The sequence below is a fragment of the Protobothrops mucrosquamatus genome, unplaced genomic scaffold (assembly GCF_001527695.2).
Source record: "Protobothrops mucrosquamatus isolate PMUCROS unplaced genomic scaffold, P.Mucros_1.0 scaffold1923, whole genome shotgun sequence".
Classification (NCBI taxonomy): Eukaryota; Metazoa; Chordata; class Lepidosauria; order Squamata; family Viperidae; genus Protobothrops; species Protobothrops mucrosquamatus.
In genome coordinates, this window is record NW_015388044.1 from 56,186 (window position 1) to 71,981 (window position 15,796).

General features: G+C 39.8%; 1 protein-coding gene across 1 annotated transcript; it reads left to right on the forward strand.

The window, feature by feature from the left end:
- Window positions 1-450: 450 nt before the first annotated feature.
- Window positions 451-10,458, forward strand: PEX26 (peroxisomal biogenesis factor 26). The gene is made up of 6 exons (XM_029285597.1): window positions 451-746; window positions 935-1,191; window positions 2,214-2,360; window positions 6,009-6,322; window positions 7,812-7,958; window positions 10,087-10,458. The coding sequence occupies exons 2-6, from the start codon at window positions 971-973 to the stop codon at window positions 10,188-10,190; spliced, it is 933 nt and encodes a 310-aa protein (XP_029141430.1). The 5' UTR covers window positions 451-746; window positions 935-970; the 3' UTR covers window positions 10,191-10,458.
- Window positions 10,459-15,796: the final 5,338 nt, after the last annotated feature.

The following is a 15,796-nucleotide window of genomic DNA, read 5'->3' on the forward strand; positions in this document are numbered from 1 at the left end:
AAACGAGGAAAAAGAATAAAAGCTCCTCAAAAGCACATATCTCATCGAAATTAATCATACGTAGTGGTGCCAGATTAGCCACCCAAATTATGAATACCAATCATTTTACCTCGCATTAGAAAAAAAAGGTAACCTAGCATAGACTTGACTTTGAGACAGTTGCTAATTAGAAATTTGGGCGGGAGGGGCTGGAATTGAAATATATCAATATCGGAGCATGCAGAAAAAAATCCTTAAAAATCCAGGAAGATCATTTGAGAAACCTTTAGAAAGGCAGGCCTCCCGCTGTATTTGCAAAACGCAACAAGAGCGCAAAACAAACACAAGCTAAGGTTTGCCGTTACGGTACGAATCCCCGCCCCGCCTCCTGCTCCTCCTGTTTTAAACTACTTCCTGTAAAAGGAGCCTTCTGGTCGTTGTAGTCCGGAATTCCTCAACCAGCTTTTTTCTCCTTCGTGATCCTATAATTTTTGCACTGAAAGCAAAAGGCATCTGGGCTTTGTTGCAGCAAATGCACTTCGTACGTCCCGGGGAAGCAGAGACGGGCGTAGGATCTCTTTTGCAGCCAGTGGTGAAGAAAGCGCGTTTTGGTTGTTTTTGCAAGGATTAGAAAAAAAAGGGGTTGGGACAAGGATCTACAGAGCCAATAAACCACCCTGGCTTAGTTACACTTGGAGCTGGTCTTTCGCTTTGCCCAGATCGTTATCGCTGCACGGACTTTTCTCTTGGGTACTGAAGAATGCAAGGTGAAATCTCTTAGTAGGATACAGTACTAGCTGTTGCAATCCCCTCGAATCTCTTCTGCTTCTTTTTGTTAGCAATTAATTGCATGGACCGGAGTGGGGTTAGGCGTGGAAGTGTATTAAGAGAACCCAAGAATCATCAAATCAAATTCCAAAACTGATCCACGCCCTGTTGTCTAACATTTCCCCAGGCTTCCAGCAGAGCTGAGTTTGAGGATCATGCCATAATGAGGAACGATCCGTCGGTGATGTTGTCTGCCATCGCTAGGGCAAGGGGCCTATTGAGAAGCAGCGAGCCCAGCCTTCTCTCTCCAGCGGCACCCCAAGCAGCTTCCTTATTAGAAGAAGCGGCTGAACTCCTGGTTTTGGACAGGGACTTTGCTGCAGCGGTGGACAGATGTGAGAAAGGCTGCCAGAGCCTTTTGGAACCGGAGGGCGATTCTGACGGGTAGGTGCCAACTGGAATGAAGAGTGAGAATTCAGAACCTGCTTCGAGCAGGCGTTCTTTAAATGTTGTTGGACTACTTTACCCATCCGTTTTGTTAGCTGTGCTTGTTTGGGCTGATCAAAATTGGAGTTGCACAAAACCTATTTTCTTATCTCTGCTTTTAAGGGAATGGTTTATAGCTATTTATTTTTATTTATCTGGTATTTATTAGCATGAGTAGTTAAGGAATGAAGGGGAGGTATATGGGGACACTAAAAGAGTGACTGGTAGACACATTATTTAATTTTTGAGCGGTGTGTGTGTGTGTGTCTCCAAGTCTTTTGACCTGTATAAAATGTAACTGAAGAAAAACAGTGAAACAGCAATGATACAGATAGTCCTCCACTTATGACTGTAATGGAGCCTGCTGATTATGGTCATAACTTAGTCATGACAGTCATAAAGTGGGCCAGTCATGTGGGTAACCCAGTTTTATGACCTTTTTTGTAGGAGTTGTAAAGTGAAGTTTGTTAGTTAATGGAGCATTTTTGTCAAAACCAGAAATACATGCTGGTTTTTGGCAAAAGTCATAAAACAGTCCCGTGACTACAGGATCGTTGCAAACAGTTATAAATGCAAGCTGGCTGCTGAATCCCCGACAAGTAGTCATATAATTACAAGATGTGATACTGTTGGAATTTCAGAACCAGGTGGTAAGTACCCTTTTGGGAGGTCAGTCTTAACTGAGTGATTGCTAAGCAACAGTTTATAAGTCAAGGACTACTTGTATCTAAACCAAGCACACTCACAATAAAGAAGTCAAGCTTTTTGTTAGCAGATTTGCAAACTGGAAAATGGATCTTGATGATTAATTTATGCCATGAGCCCTAATATGTTTGGGTACGCAAACTGATGTGAATCTGGTCCATCCTTAGAATTGGAGCAGAGATTGCAATTGGATTGCTTATGGGACTGCAGTTTTTCTGTTTGTTTTTTTTGGTTGCACACTAATGTACACATACACAATGTTATCTGACTTGTAGATCCAGCTCTGAAGATCTGAAATGCTCCTTGTGCATTGTTGGTATCCAAGCACTGGCAGAGATGGATCGATGGAGAGAGGTCCTCCCATGGATTCTTCAGTACTACCCCAAACCTGAATGTTGGCCTCCCAAAATTCTGGAGCTCTGGTGAGTTCCCTTTTTCTGTGTCTGAATGGCAAACCAGCTACTGCTCCTCCACCCCAAGCAGGAATAATAGATTGTGTAAAGAGCTTCCACCTAAAATAAGTTAAATATCAAGAACATTTGTAATTGAATCTTACTCTAGAATTATGGGTACTTCCAGGCATGTTGCTCCTGTTGTTCTAGTGCAGGGGTAGGCAACCTTGGCTCTTTTACGACTGGCTCAGGAATTCTGGGAGTTGAAGTCCACGAGTCATAAAAGAGCCAAGGTTGCCTACCCCGGTAAATCTAGTGTAATACCAGGCAACTATTCTGTCAAGTTTTTAGATGAATGTTGCTTAAATCAGTGTCAGTCTAAACTAGAATTTTTTCTGCTCTACTAAGACATTTCTAATCTTCAGTGGGGATGTAATTCCATTTAAAAAAACAAAAACAAAACTCAAATCATTGTGGTCCTAGATGTTAACTCTCCAAAGTGAAAGCAAGTACTTAAATTGTTTTAGCAGGTGAAGTAAAATTGTACAGCCTTAGTACAGCAGGTGAAGTAAAATTGTACAGTCTTGTAGTTGCATTCTTGCCTAAATACACTGGGGGGGGCTTTTTGATTATTTTTTTTAAGAATAGACGCTTTTTGCAAGAATTTCAGTAGCTAGTAGGTGATATACAGTTTTCTAAAACTGATCAGCAGATTAAAGATCAAACATCTTATATTTGATCCTTCTTTGGCTGAAGCCATTCAATTATGATAGCAGTGTTTATACTAACAAATTCAGGAAGATTCCTTAGACAAGATCATATTAATCCAGTATTCTTTGTTCCAAATAACAGTTTTCCAGAGTTTCTGGCAGACAATTTTACTGTCTTCTGCTCTCTTATCCTTTTCAATGACAGTTGTCAATAGTTAAACATGGAAGTTACTATAAAGCAGGTATTCTTCCAATGAGCTATTGATTGATTAGGCCCTATCAACTTGGATTTTTTTCCCCCAGGACTAATGAACTATACAGTTTCTCACCAAAAGGAAAATGTCTGGCTTTGAAAAAATACTTTGTGTGACCAGTTATTTTGACTGTTTGGATAAATTGTCTTTTATTCAACATCTGGGTGACAGGAGAGGAAGAAAACGGCAAACTTCCAGCTGAAAATTTAAGACGTCCTTGTCAAACGAGTCTTTAAATGATGATAGTGTTTGAATTAAATATTCTCTGCCGTCCTTAGACCCATTAAGATACCGGTAATTAGTGTGTCTCTGTTTTATCATCTCCTTCATCTCTAGTCATCTTTGTCTTTTCTCAAACCAGCTCAGGATAGTTTATACCAGGCTAGCTCATTTTCATGGTCATAATGAGCCTGTGAGGCGGGTTAAGCTGAAAAGATAGGATTTGCTCATGCCCAACCAGTGCAGTCCATGATCCAGACAAATTGATGAAACCTAACCTCTCTCTCGTGCACTCAAGTCTATTATATTAGAGTGGGTACCCTCACTCCAGTCAGGCAGGTTGAGGAAGAAAAGACAATAAGATGGAGCTTTGGCAGTAAGAGGTGGGAAACTTCAGATGAGTCAATTCTCGTCTAGAGGTTGTAGGACACCCTACCCCTCTTTCTCTTGTGAATTGAACAATCGAACACGATTTAATAGAACCGATATTGTGTCAAGTACCGTCCTTTTCAAAAGGGTAGAAATACAACGATGTATCCTACTCAACTTAGGAAATTGAGATGACAACCAAAATGAACAATTGATACGGAAAATTTTTATATATAGTAGATAGATGTCAGGCCAAATGGGTGGGTAAACAGAGTTGTAGAAGTTTGTAAGCTGGGTTTCACAAAGGGGGAAACTATTATTCTTGAAATGTATCAGTATTCAACTAGGGGGAATAATTTATGAATATGTTTTCTTTTTATGCACATTTATTTTCCTTTTTTGAGGGGGGGTCTTGATTAGTTTTGCTTTGCTTTTGTATTTTGTTTTCTTCTTTGGAGTTTGTATTTTAACCTTCTGAATAAAACTAAAATGTATTGAAAAGTTGGGGGCCCAAGGATCACATCTGGGATGTTGAAAAGAACTTTGGATACTCAGAAAATAACCCATCACACGAGTAAAAAATACTTTTTAGAGGTTTTTTTAAATCGGTAACAGGTGAAGGTAGTACAACAATAATAATCCCATCTGTCTAGCTAGAGGTGGGGAATGATGGCCCCTTTATGACTTGTTGACTTCAGTTCCAAGAATTCCTGAGCCAGCATGACTGGCTCAGGAATTCTGGGTGTTGAAGTCCACAAGTCATAAAAGGGCCATCATTCCCCATACCTGATCTAGATCATAATTATAATAATGAACTAAAAGCAGGCTTGCACAGCTTGTAGAGGGGAAGAAGCCACACTGATAAATGAAAAATTAAGGCAAATGAATAGGGTTGCCAGGTGTCCACTATTTGAGTGGACAGTCCACTTTTTTCACATTATGTTCACTATTTTTTTTCACAAAATAGTGGACATTTTTTTTATTCAAAAGCTTTATGATGAAATGGTACGTAATCTAAAGCTGTACAATCTACTTTTTTTACTACTTAAACCCCCCCCCCCCCGCTTGTCCGCTATTTTTTGGAAGCAGACCTGGCAACCCTACAAATGAAGGACTACCTGGCATGCTGGAAGTGGCAGGAATAGCGAGGCATTGGAGGCACGGTGCCTTTTGAGCAGTGGTGAATAATATATATATATATATATATATATATATATATATATATATAACTAATATGCACCTGGTTCAGTTCTTTAATGTAAGTATTAAGCATATGTCACAGAAACCTATTAATCTTTTCATTTCTACCATAGAAAGGCACCTCAAAAGTCAACAATGAAGACATCTTTTGAATCCCCCTGTTGACATTTGGACAGTTGTTTTCTTTCTACCTTCTGCCAACTTCACCTTTGTAGACCAGACCAGAAAACCTTCTGTTTTCCACAGGAAGACTAGAGTCTTCAACTCTCCATAGGAAGACTAGAACCACACTTGATTGAGTTTTGTCATAATACCAGAATCTTACACGTCTGATTGTGCTATCACTCCCCAGTGATAGCAAGGAGACTTTTATAACTCAGTGAATCAGGGAGACCTTTACCTGAGCTAGTTCTAAATAATATTTTGTTTCCCGAGACTTAAATAATATTTTGGGCCCCTTTGCCTAGGTAACGAGTCTTGCAAAATTTTGTCAAAAGTTATCTCCCATAAATACTACATCTATATAGAATAATTATTTTAGCTGAACCCTATTCCCCTCTAGCTTCTTTGGATGAATACAACCATCTCACTAGCTCTTTTTTTCTAATAGGTGCATGGCCAAACTAAGCTTTTTCATTAATTTCAATCTTCTGAGAATTCTCATAAAACCCTAAGAATTGCTGGAAATATAGATTCGGCTGGGGGCACACCCTTCACTTTGCTAACTTCCCCATTTCTTTATTATTATTATTTAAATAAAAGCTAGGAGGTCTAATTACTGCAATCTGTTGCATCCATTAGGGCCCATGGATGTTACATCTTACTGGTACTTTGTATGTGGCACTTTTGAATGCCTAAGACGGGTCCAATTGAAATATGAATGTGTTAAATATGACCTAGAGTGTTATTTATATGTTCTCTTTCAGCATCCTTCTCCATAGCAAAGTGGAAGAACCTCATGTGGTATTAGAGGTTGGTGGGGACTGGTTATACTGCCCATCCAATCAGAACTTGTCAAGTTATGGCCTGTTGGCTCAGCTTTATCTCTTTCATGTGCTCTTGCCACTCGGACACTTTTCAGCAGCAGAGGGGCTGATCCAAGATTGCAAAGCTTTGAGCCAAGAGCAGCAAGAAGACATGCACAAAATCCTTCAAGAGAAGAAGGATCAGTGGCTACAGAAAGAAGAAGCATCTCCAATTCCTGAGGAGCACCCAGAGATATCATGGAAGCTGCATTTGGGTAGGATTCTTGTAGCTGGAACTCTGGGTGTCTTGTAAAATCATTTGCAGCTATGCCTGCAATGAGCATTGAACTTCTGATAAAGCAGTGGTACCAGCTTGGTCAAAGCATCACCATTCAGTGCTAAAATTTGGCTGCTCCGTTCTGGTAGTCCTATTTCCTTAGGTACATACAATAGAATACAGAACACAGAATCATATTTCTGGAAGGGACCTCAGCAGTCTTCTAGTCCAACCCCCTGCTCAAGACAGGAGATTTATACACCTGAATGATTGATTGCACGAGCAGAGTTCTCTTGATAAACATGTTGAACAGGTCCAAGGAGAGAAAAGATTCACAACCTTCTTTGTCCCTTTGCATCACAGATTGGCTCTTTGTATTTCACAACAAGATCTACACGATTAGTATTATTATCCAAATTAACTATACGGTAAGGTAAGGGTCGTTGTAAGGGGAACTCCGTCTACCTTTGATGTTGTTAAAGTCAGCCTTCGTTTTTGTCCAGATCTAAGGTAAATCCCCTCTTGGAATCGAATCTCCGTATATCAACCGAGTACTTTTTAACATACGACTTAGGAAATGTTAAAAAGTTAAAGGAAAAAGAGTGGAATCATAGAGTATCGCTGTCACTAAGACGAGCTGCTACTAAGCTAGGTGAACAGATCATCTAACAGTTATTAATAATCTTGAAAAATACAGTGAGACATAAAGTGACCAGTCATTTTAAAGTGTAGCATGTTATCGGAACTCCAAACAAATTTGCTGCAATTTATATTTTACAGGGCTAGTATAAATAAGGAGCAATAAAGTCCTATCACAGCAGATTAATTAATGGAATAGACAGCTTACGTCTTATTTCAGAATAAGGAAACCAGCTTCTTAATTTGATTAACTGATTATTTGTGACTGGCAAACTCATCAAGAAATGTTTGACACACTTGGAAGAAATTAACTGTGTGTGCCTGTTAAAGCAGGATTATGCAATTGTTTTAAAACAGCAAGATAAATTTAGATCCAATCTTATTTTATTATTTATTTATTTTAGAAATAATTGATTAAAGCAAATGTAGGTCGTATAATTAACACACTAAATAACAGTCTATGGAGATTCTCAATCATCCAGGTCATGGCTGTCTCCAAGGTGCTTTTCAAAAGACAACTGGACTTTCTTAGTTTCTTGAAAACATTTCGCATCTCATGCAAGAAGCTTCTTCAGTTCTGAACTGTTCAGAACTATTAAACCATAGAAGCTTCTTGGATGAGAAGCAAAATGTTTTCAAGGAAAAAAAACTAAGAAAGTCCAGTTGCCTTTTGAAAAGCACTTTGGGGACACCAAATAACAATTAATTATTTTTTAAATATCTCAATGAAAACTACAAAAAATATAAAGTCGTACCTCTTTTAAAAAAATGAAACGAGAAAGCTCACTTTTTGGTGTTCTTGGTTCTGGTCATTCTCCCTTGTGAAGTTTCTTTCCCTTGTACTGCAGGTTCAGCGTCTCAAAGGATATTGAACATCTTGGTCCAGCTGAGAAGAATGCTGGAGTCTTTGGCAAGCCAGTTCAGATCCCTCCCCTTCAAAAAGACACTTCTGGTGGCCTTCCTGCTGTGTCTCATTGTAGTGAGACTTGACCCAGGTAGGGGACGGGGGCGGGAGCAGGAGGGAAACATCTGGAGAAATAGTTTCTTATCTGAAGACAACTAGGAACATGGGGGCAGGAAGTGGAGAAAATGGATAATGGGAATAATATGAGACATAGAATCCTTGGCATGATGTGTGGACCCAAAGAGTGTCTGGGAAAGGAAATTTTGATTTGGAAAGCTCCCACTCTGATGGAAACTATTGAAAAACCATCTGATCTCCCAGATGTTGGAGTTGATTGAGGATGGAACCCGTTGGATTTCTTTTCCTTCCTTCCTTCCTTCCTTCCTTCCTTCCTTCCTTCCTTCCTTCCTTCCTTCCTTGTTCTCTCTCTCTCTCTCTCTCTCTCTCTTTCTTTCTTTCTTTTTCCTTCCTTCCTTCCTTCCTTCCTTCCTTCCTTCCTTCCTTCCTTCCTTCCTTCCTTCCTTCCTTCCTTTTTGCATATACATCTGTCTCTAGGCTGCTTATGAATTCCTCTCTTTTTTATGGTATTTTTCTTGCTTTTTAAAATTCTAAGCCAGAGTTCCCCAACCTTTTGGGCGCCAGGGATCGGTTCCGTGGAGAGAGGCTTTTCCGTGGACCGGAAGGTGTGTGGTTTTGTGTGCTGCCCGCATCTCGCGGATGGGACTTTTCTTGTTTGTGCAGCCCAGTTGCTAGCATGCCCCGGCCCGGTATTGGTCCACGGACTTGGGGTTGGGGACCCCTGCTCTAAGCTGTTTAGAGTCATTAGGTAGACTCTAGCTAGTTTAAATAAAATAAATCATTGCCTTACCTTCTGGTCTTGGGGTGCTTGTTTGGAAAATACTGCTGCCTCCACCTGTTTTTAGACAGATGATTATACAGGTAGTCCTAAACTTACAACAGTTCATTTAGTGACCATTTGGTTACCAAAGTTACAATGTCACTGAAAAAAGTGACTTGTATCACTTGCAGCATCCCATTGTTACTTGATTAAAATTCAGATGCTTGACAACTGACTCATATTTATGACAGTTACAGTTTCCTGGGGTCATGCAATCACCTTTTGCCAATTTCTGACAAGCAAACTCAATGGGGAAGCCAGATTCACTTAACAACTGCAGTGATTCACTTTACAATGGTGGCAAAAAGGTCATAAAATGGGACAAAAATCACTTAACCATTTTACTTGGCAATAGAAATTTTGGGCTCAGTTGTGGTCATAAGTCGAGGACTACCTGTACTTAGCATCCTCTGTGAGATAGAGATCCTATATAACCCATGCACCTCACTGTGTGTAAAAGAAAAATGAGTTGATAAAAAAGAAAATCCTATAGTATCACTTCCTGAAACAGTCATTCAAAGTATGTGGGTATCAGTTATAGCTCTTAGGAGATAGATCTATCTCATAAGAGATAAATTGGATATGATTGTTATCACAATTACTGAGCTGACCCAAATTACCAATATAGTAGAGTAGTTGGCAAATTGGTTACAGTGAAAAATCCATTGCTATATTCCAAGTAGCTTTTAATGAGGAGAATACTAGCTTTTTGGAAGGTGCCTGTTGATTAAGAATTTCATAACAATACACATAGATAATAAATGTCAGATAAAAAAGTAGACACACATTAAAATAATTAATTTTATATTTCTAGTTAAATATGTCACCTCTTCCTTAGGATGACTTGATGTCGGATGCTGAAGTTTCCTCCTTGTTTTCTTGCATTTTTCCCCCTATTTATTTTGTTGATGATTTTCTTATATCACAGGCTTTGGAGAGCAATGTTGCATCTTTCCTTTTTTCCGACCTCTAAGTTGTTCTCAGTTATCCACTTTCTTCCAGAGAAATGCAGCCAGTTTCAGAAGACTAAAGGCTTCTTCTAAATAGTAGGAAAGGGTGGGGCGTCAAAGTCCATGTCACTCAGAGTGAGCATTGATTGATTGATTGATTGATTGATTGATTGATTGATTGATTGAAAACTGAAACGATGCCTATCTGTGACTGGTCAGCAATCAAGTCAAGCTTGAAGGCTGCTTGGCAAAACATTAATGTCACAGAGGGATCCCAATTTGGTTGGAGGTGTATTGTAGCCAGATGGAAATTAGCATGTAGCATGTAGCATTAATTTTATTTTTGTTTTTCTCTTCTCTTTCCTTCCTAGCATCTCCTACTTCTCTACCCTTCCTCTACAAGCTGACCCAACTTTTCCATCAAGCCCATTTGTCTTTATTTCCTCCAAGCAGAAGACCTCCTGTTCAAGACTAAGCTAGCTTTGTTGTTGTTATCTCTGGATACCGCGAAACGCTCCCAAGCCAACACTGCAGGTTTGGGGACAATGCTGAGCATAAAGCTACAGGAATTTCCTCAAAGACCAAAAATGTCTTCTGAAGTGCATGTGGCTGGTTGAAATGCAGGAGTCCACGTGAAGTGGTGTCTCTTGTATTGAAATGTGCTGTTGTGCTCATTCCTGTTTAGAAGCATGTTCTGTTTAAGTGAGTGACGCTTGCTTCCAAGTAAACATTGAGATCAAGGTGTGACAGACTATTTCAGGTGTTTTTTTTAAAATTTTCACTTTGTCAAGGAGACATTAAACATTTTTCTATCTGGGACAGACTGTGCCTGCATCGCCTCGTATACATTTGTCATACAGAACGTCTTCCTCCATTAATCAACTTTCTGTACTTGACTGTGAGGCCCGCAAACCAAGAAAGACACATGGTGATTCTTCCAAGTAGATTTTTTTTATTGTTCCATACCTGTAGACAGAATCTTGCCAGACTGAAGCTCTCTACTATATACTCCAGCATATTCTCTGAGAACTATTAGGGAGGCGGTTTCTTCCACCTTCTTTCTCTTACACAAACTATCTGAATTGAGCTGCCTCTTATTCCTCTGGAATACACTCCTCTTTCGTGGCAATCCAGTCCACAATGTTCCATCACACTGGTTGCCTCCAGATGGGATGGACACGTCATATCTGGAGAGCAAATGGTTGGTGCAGACTACATTTAAAAATCATGAGTGTTTTTGCTCAAAGAAAAGGAAGTGATTCCAGAGAAAGCAGAGAAGCCATATCAGGTTAAGTGGTTTTTTCTTTAACTTTTATGGCTGAGCTGCCAGTGCTGCAAGCAAGATATGAAATGATTAATCATCTTAATCCCAACCTTCCTTTCATCCCTTTTACCCATCAGAACCTCTCTAGACCTTCTTGGGGGGGGGGGGGTAGACACTGCTTTTTCTGACTTGGTAGTGAAGCCCAGAATAGCCTTATCAGGAAGATGGGTAGCATATAAATATAGCATTTTTTTAAAGTCTTTGCTAAAGAGCGATAGCAGATTCTTGTGATCTTCTGTGCAGGTCTTCAAGGAAGAGCTGTAATGCTTTTAGCAACTTTTGTCTGCTCATTATTTTGTAGGGGTTTGGTTGGATAAACATAAATCATTTTCAGGGGTGGAAGAAATTTGCAAATGATATTACATGATGTTTAGACCAGTTGTTATCCCCGTTTAATGTCTATTTAAGATTTTCAAAAGTGTTTTGGTTTTATTTGTTTGGCATCTTTTGTCATCTCTACCAAAGAAAAATTAGACAAAGAAGAATGGAGTACTACCAAGGCAAGATACCCACTTATAATGTTTTTTTTTTTGCCTTCAAATCAGTCTTGATTCTTGACAGCTACATGAACAAATGCCAGGGGTTTTCCAGGCAATATTTTCAGAAGCACTTTGACCTTGTCTCCTGATTCCTAGGGCAGGGAGGGTGTGACTGGCTCAAGGTCAACCAACTGGCTTCCATGTGTAAGGCAGAATTAGAGCTCAACATTCTCTGCTCTTAGTCCAGTGCCTTAACCTCTATGCAATTGCAATAGATAAACTGCATTATATTTTGACCACCACGCCCTCCCTTGTAGGCAGCACATACTCTATAGTTTACAAGCTAAAGATAATACTAGGTGGAACTCCGGGGATGAAATGCTGACCAAACAATGTTAGCTAAAGTGGAGCTTACAAAACAACAAAAATAAACGCTGAAAAACCTGCAAAATTGAAAAGGTCTGAAGTCTTTAGTGGGCAGTGGAATTCCAGAGAGACATATCCTAGCTAGCTGAAATGTTTGGAAATAAATTTTCATACTTACAAGTACATTTTATTCAAAAGGTTATGCACTATTAAAAAGAGATTAGCTAACACAGCTTGACACAGAATGATGAGTAACTGTGTTGATGTGTGCTTTAAATTAGTCCTATTTTTTTTGCCATCACAACTCTTAATGTACACACCTCCCTTAAAAAAACAAATACCAAAATGAACACATATGAACAATTAAAACACTACAATGAGATTTTGGGAAAGATGCATTTATCTATACACTACAAAAATTGTGTCTGTAACTTTTAGTTGGACAAAATGGTGTAATATAGAGCAACAGTTTTCGAATCAACATATTTCAAATGGACTAACACATCCAAAATCCAGGACCTATGACTGCTGTGGGATTGAAATTTGGCAGACTTGTGACCACTTCAGTGCTTCTGCACTGCCTCACCATCATGCAGCCATGGTCAGTTATGTGATTGTCATTTTCAATGCCTCCCTGCCAGCTTCCTACAAGGAAAGTCAGTGGGGAAGCCAACAGGAAGTCAGGAGTTACTCCCTCTTTCATTGCTTTTTTGCCTGCCTGTGGTCATTCTGTTTCTCTGTTTAAAAAGGAAATATCTCTGAAATGACCAAACAAGTCACAGGTTGTCTAGTTATAACTAAAAGGTTCTTCACACTTCCTCCGCACACCTCACAATTTGGAAAACTGCTGTCAAGCTCAAGGGAAATCAGAAGATCCAGACAGTTCAAATGGGCATAAAGGCTTATTGCAAGCTTATAGTAAGCTTTCTACAAGAATCTGAATTACTAACAGCCAAAGCAAATTGGCAGTAGATGAGAGTCAAAGGAATTCAAGGTGGGCAGGACTTAGAACTCTTGTGAGTGCGAAGGGACTCATGACTGATGATGCTTTTGACCCCTCCCTTGGGCTCAACCTGGTCATCTACAATTGTGCTTTAACTCCTCTATGGCGACTCTATTCTGTTTCATTAGAATTCTGTCACAGCAGACAAACTTCAAAAGAAGACTGCTTCGGTGCTGTCTGATCAGTGATTCTTAAAGCTTTACAAGCTTTAGTAATTGATTGAGCAATATTTCTCAGAAGTAGTTTGCCGTTACTTTGTTCTTCTAGGGCTGAGAGTGTGTCTGGCCCCAGGTCATCCAGCTGCCTTTGTGCCTCAGGTGGGACCACAACTGCCGATTTCTTGGTGGCTAGTTTGGTGTTTTCATCACTATAACTCTTATACATTCTGCTTCGAAACAACACAGTCGGGCAATGACATTTGAACAACGTGGACTGTGTGTTCTGGAAAGTGAGTCCCAGGCATTCGCATTTTGTTTCTGAAGCATAGGCCTGAAAAACTGCCTTGTAGTCCTGTCCTAAAAAACCCACCATAATTCATATTGCTGAAAGCTGTACCGTTTTGTAAAATTGACACAGGTACAGTCTTCTACATCTGAATGAGGCAGGGTGTTGGACTCCAAATTGGGTCCAATAATGGATTGAAAAGAAAGTTTGGAGTTTGTCTTCCGCTATCTGCTTGACTACCTTGCCAGCGAACTAATCAATTTTATTTGCCTCCCATCTGACTATCCAAAATTATGCATCTGAAACTGGTCTATTCAGAATAGATTTCAAAGAGGGCTCTGTTTAACAGTGAGTAGTTCAGTTCAGATAGTCCTTCACCTTTATTTACACATCTACTAGTCAGATTAGCCCACGGTCTCCTAGCAACTGTAATCAGGAAGGTCAAATCTCAAGAGGCATTCAAACCTTCTAAGCTTTCCCCCCACTTCTTCAGATTAAACATCTACGATGAAACAACTATGAACATAAACAAGCAACATCCTGCTCTAGAATTCGTTTTGGGATCTAAAACTAGGTTCATTCATCATAATACGTCATGGTTTGTTTAACAGCACACTGAGCTCAAATCAAACAAATCGTGGTACAGCACATACTGTATATAGATGTATTTTGTTGTGGGCAGGGATGTCCCCATTCCCACATGACATCCCAGCTCATGTTATGGCACAGACCAGAGAATGCCTTACCAAATAGTTCACCTCGGAGAATAATAAATTAGCTTTTAAAGCTAGTTCAGATGGAATTATGATTGAATGTTCCGCAGTGACTTCTTAATTCAAATTGCCTGAGCAAAGCAATGGTAAAACTCATTAATTTTCCTATTTGGCTGATTCTCTGATTGATGTGCCTATCAAAGAAGAGCTACCCCATTTGGATACGGTCACTGGTGGATCCCAGAGCTCAGGGTCTTTGTCCTAGAATGCATTGTGGATGAAAATTAAATCAATGTTCAGTGATAGTGAGAAAGATCTTAAATGTTCTGTTCAAATAAGCAAACCCACCAGAAATGGCCTTTTTTTTTTAACCATGGGATTCTCAGTATGTTTTTATTGGGAATCCATGTTATGTAGAGAGAGGATGGAATTGTTTTTGCATTTTTGTCTAGGTGTATCAGTGCTTGGGTGGTTTCATAAAACAAATAGAAAGGGAGAAGATACAATTACACTGCATACAGTACAAATGAATCCTACGAAGCCCATCTCCAAAGGCTGGGTGACTGTCCATTGATGTCAATGGGCAGGAAGACAGGAGAGCAGGGGAGGTTGCCTGGGGTGATTGTGACCTCCTCCTGCACTATGATGCTCAAGGACATTTCCTGGAGGTACCATGCATGGACTGAGCTCCTTGTTGCCAAGCTGCTTAGAAGCAAGACAGCAGTGGGAGCATCAACATCCATAGCTGCTGTGCTGATCTGGAAGGGACGTGAGCACCACTGAATGCACCATGGTAAGCATGAAAGTGCCCAAGTGCCCAGGAACTGGGTCAGGAAAAAAGAAGCTTTCTTCCATTTGCTTTTTACCCTTGTCTGTGCCTAAAGAGATGGAATAGATAGGCTGTTAGAGTACCTGACCAGGTGAAGAATGGAATACAGAGAGGTTCCTAGAGAACTAGAATGCTCATTGGATAAACACTTCCACAACTGGATTGCATTGCCCTTGTTCCCAGCTTCAGAGACACTGATCCAGCATGTTAGGTAGGGATGATGGGCGACCAAGATATCTGGGAGGATGCTAAGTTGGACATGATGGGGCTAAAGAATTCACTTATTTTGGTTGACATTTACCCTCTGCTTGACATGGAGGTATACAAAAGAAAAGAAGGTGGCCAGACAGCAGGTTTACATAACCAAAATAAGGATTGTTCAACACAAGGAACAATTTCTGAACATTTTTAATCAGGGCTCAGATTTAGCTATGTCCAAACAGCAGATGTTCTACACTGACAACATAATTCTTGTTATTGTGTGGTGGCACAAGACTCGTGACTTGGTGTTGATTTTACTGGAAGCCTATCAGTGCATTAGTTGTCACAAACTCAAGCATAAACCCTGATTTCCAAATCCCAGGGACTGAATTTTACTGAAAATCCAAAAAGCAAAACACCTTCCCCATTGCATGCATTATAGTTTAACATGATGTTTGATTTCAACCAATTATGGCTTATTTAACTAAGAGAATGGCATTGAGCAAACCAAAGATAAATATGATGTGTAAATCCACTTATTTATATTTTCAGGTCCCAACACAATATGATCATTTCCAGCAGTCATATCATATGCATTCACTTGTAAATTTGTTCAGATTCTGTAGCTGAATTTGGACATTAAATCCTCAACTAGCTATGTGTACAACTTAAGGGCACAAAAGAATGTGTCATGTGTCATCTAATGCTATACTTTTTGTGTT

What these genes read in the sequence shown, in the direction of transcription:
- PEX26 (XM_029285597.1), top strand. Translation starts at nt 971, where the DNA reads ATGAGGAACGATCCGTCGGTGATGTTGTCTGCCATCGCTAGGGCAAGG. An exon ending in ATCATGGAAGCTGCATTTGG is followed by an intron (nt 6,323 to 7,811) that starts GTAGGATTCTTG and finishes CTTGTACTGCAG; the next exon opens with GTTCAGCGTCTCAAAGGATA. An exon ending in TGTAGTGAGACTTGACCCAG is followed by an intron (nt 7,959 to 10,086) that starts GTAGGGGACGGG and finishes TTTCCTTCCTAG; the next exon opens with CATCTCCTACTTCTCTACCC.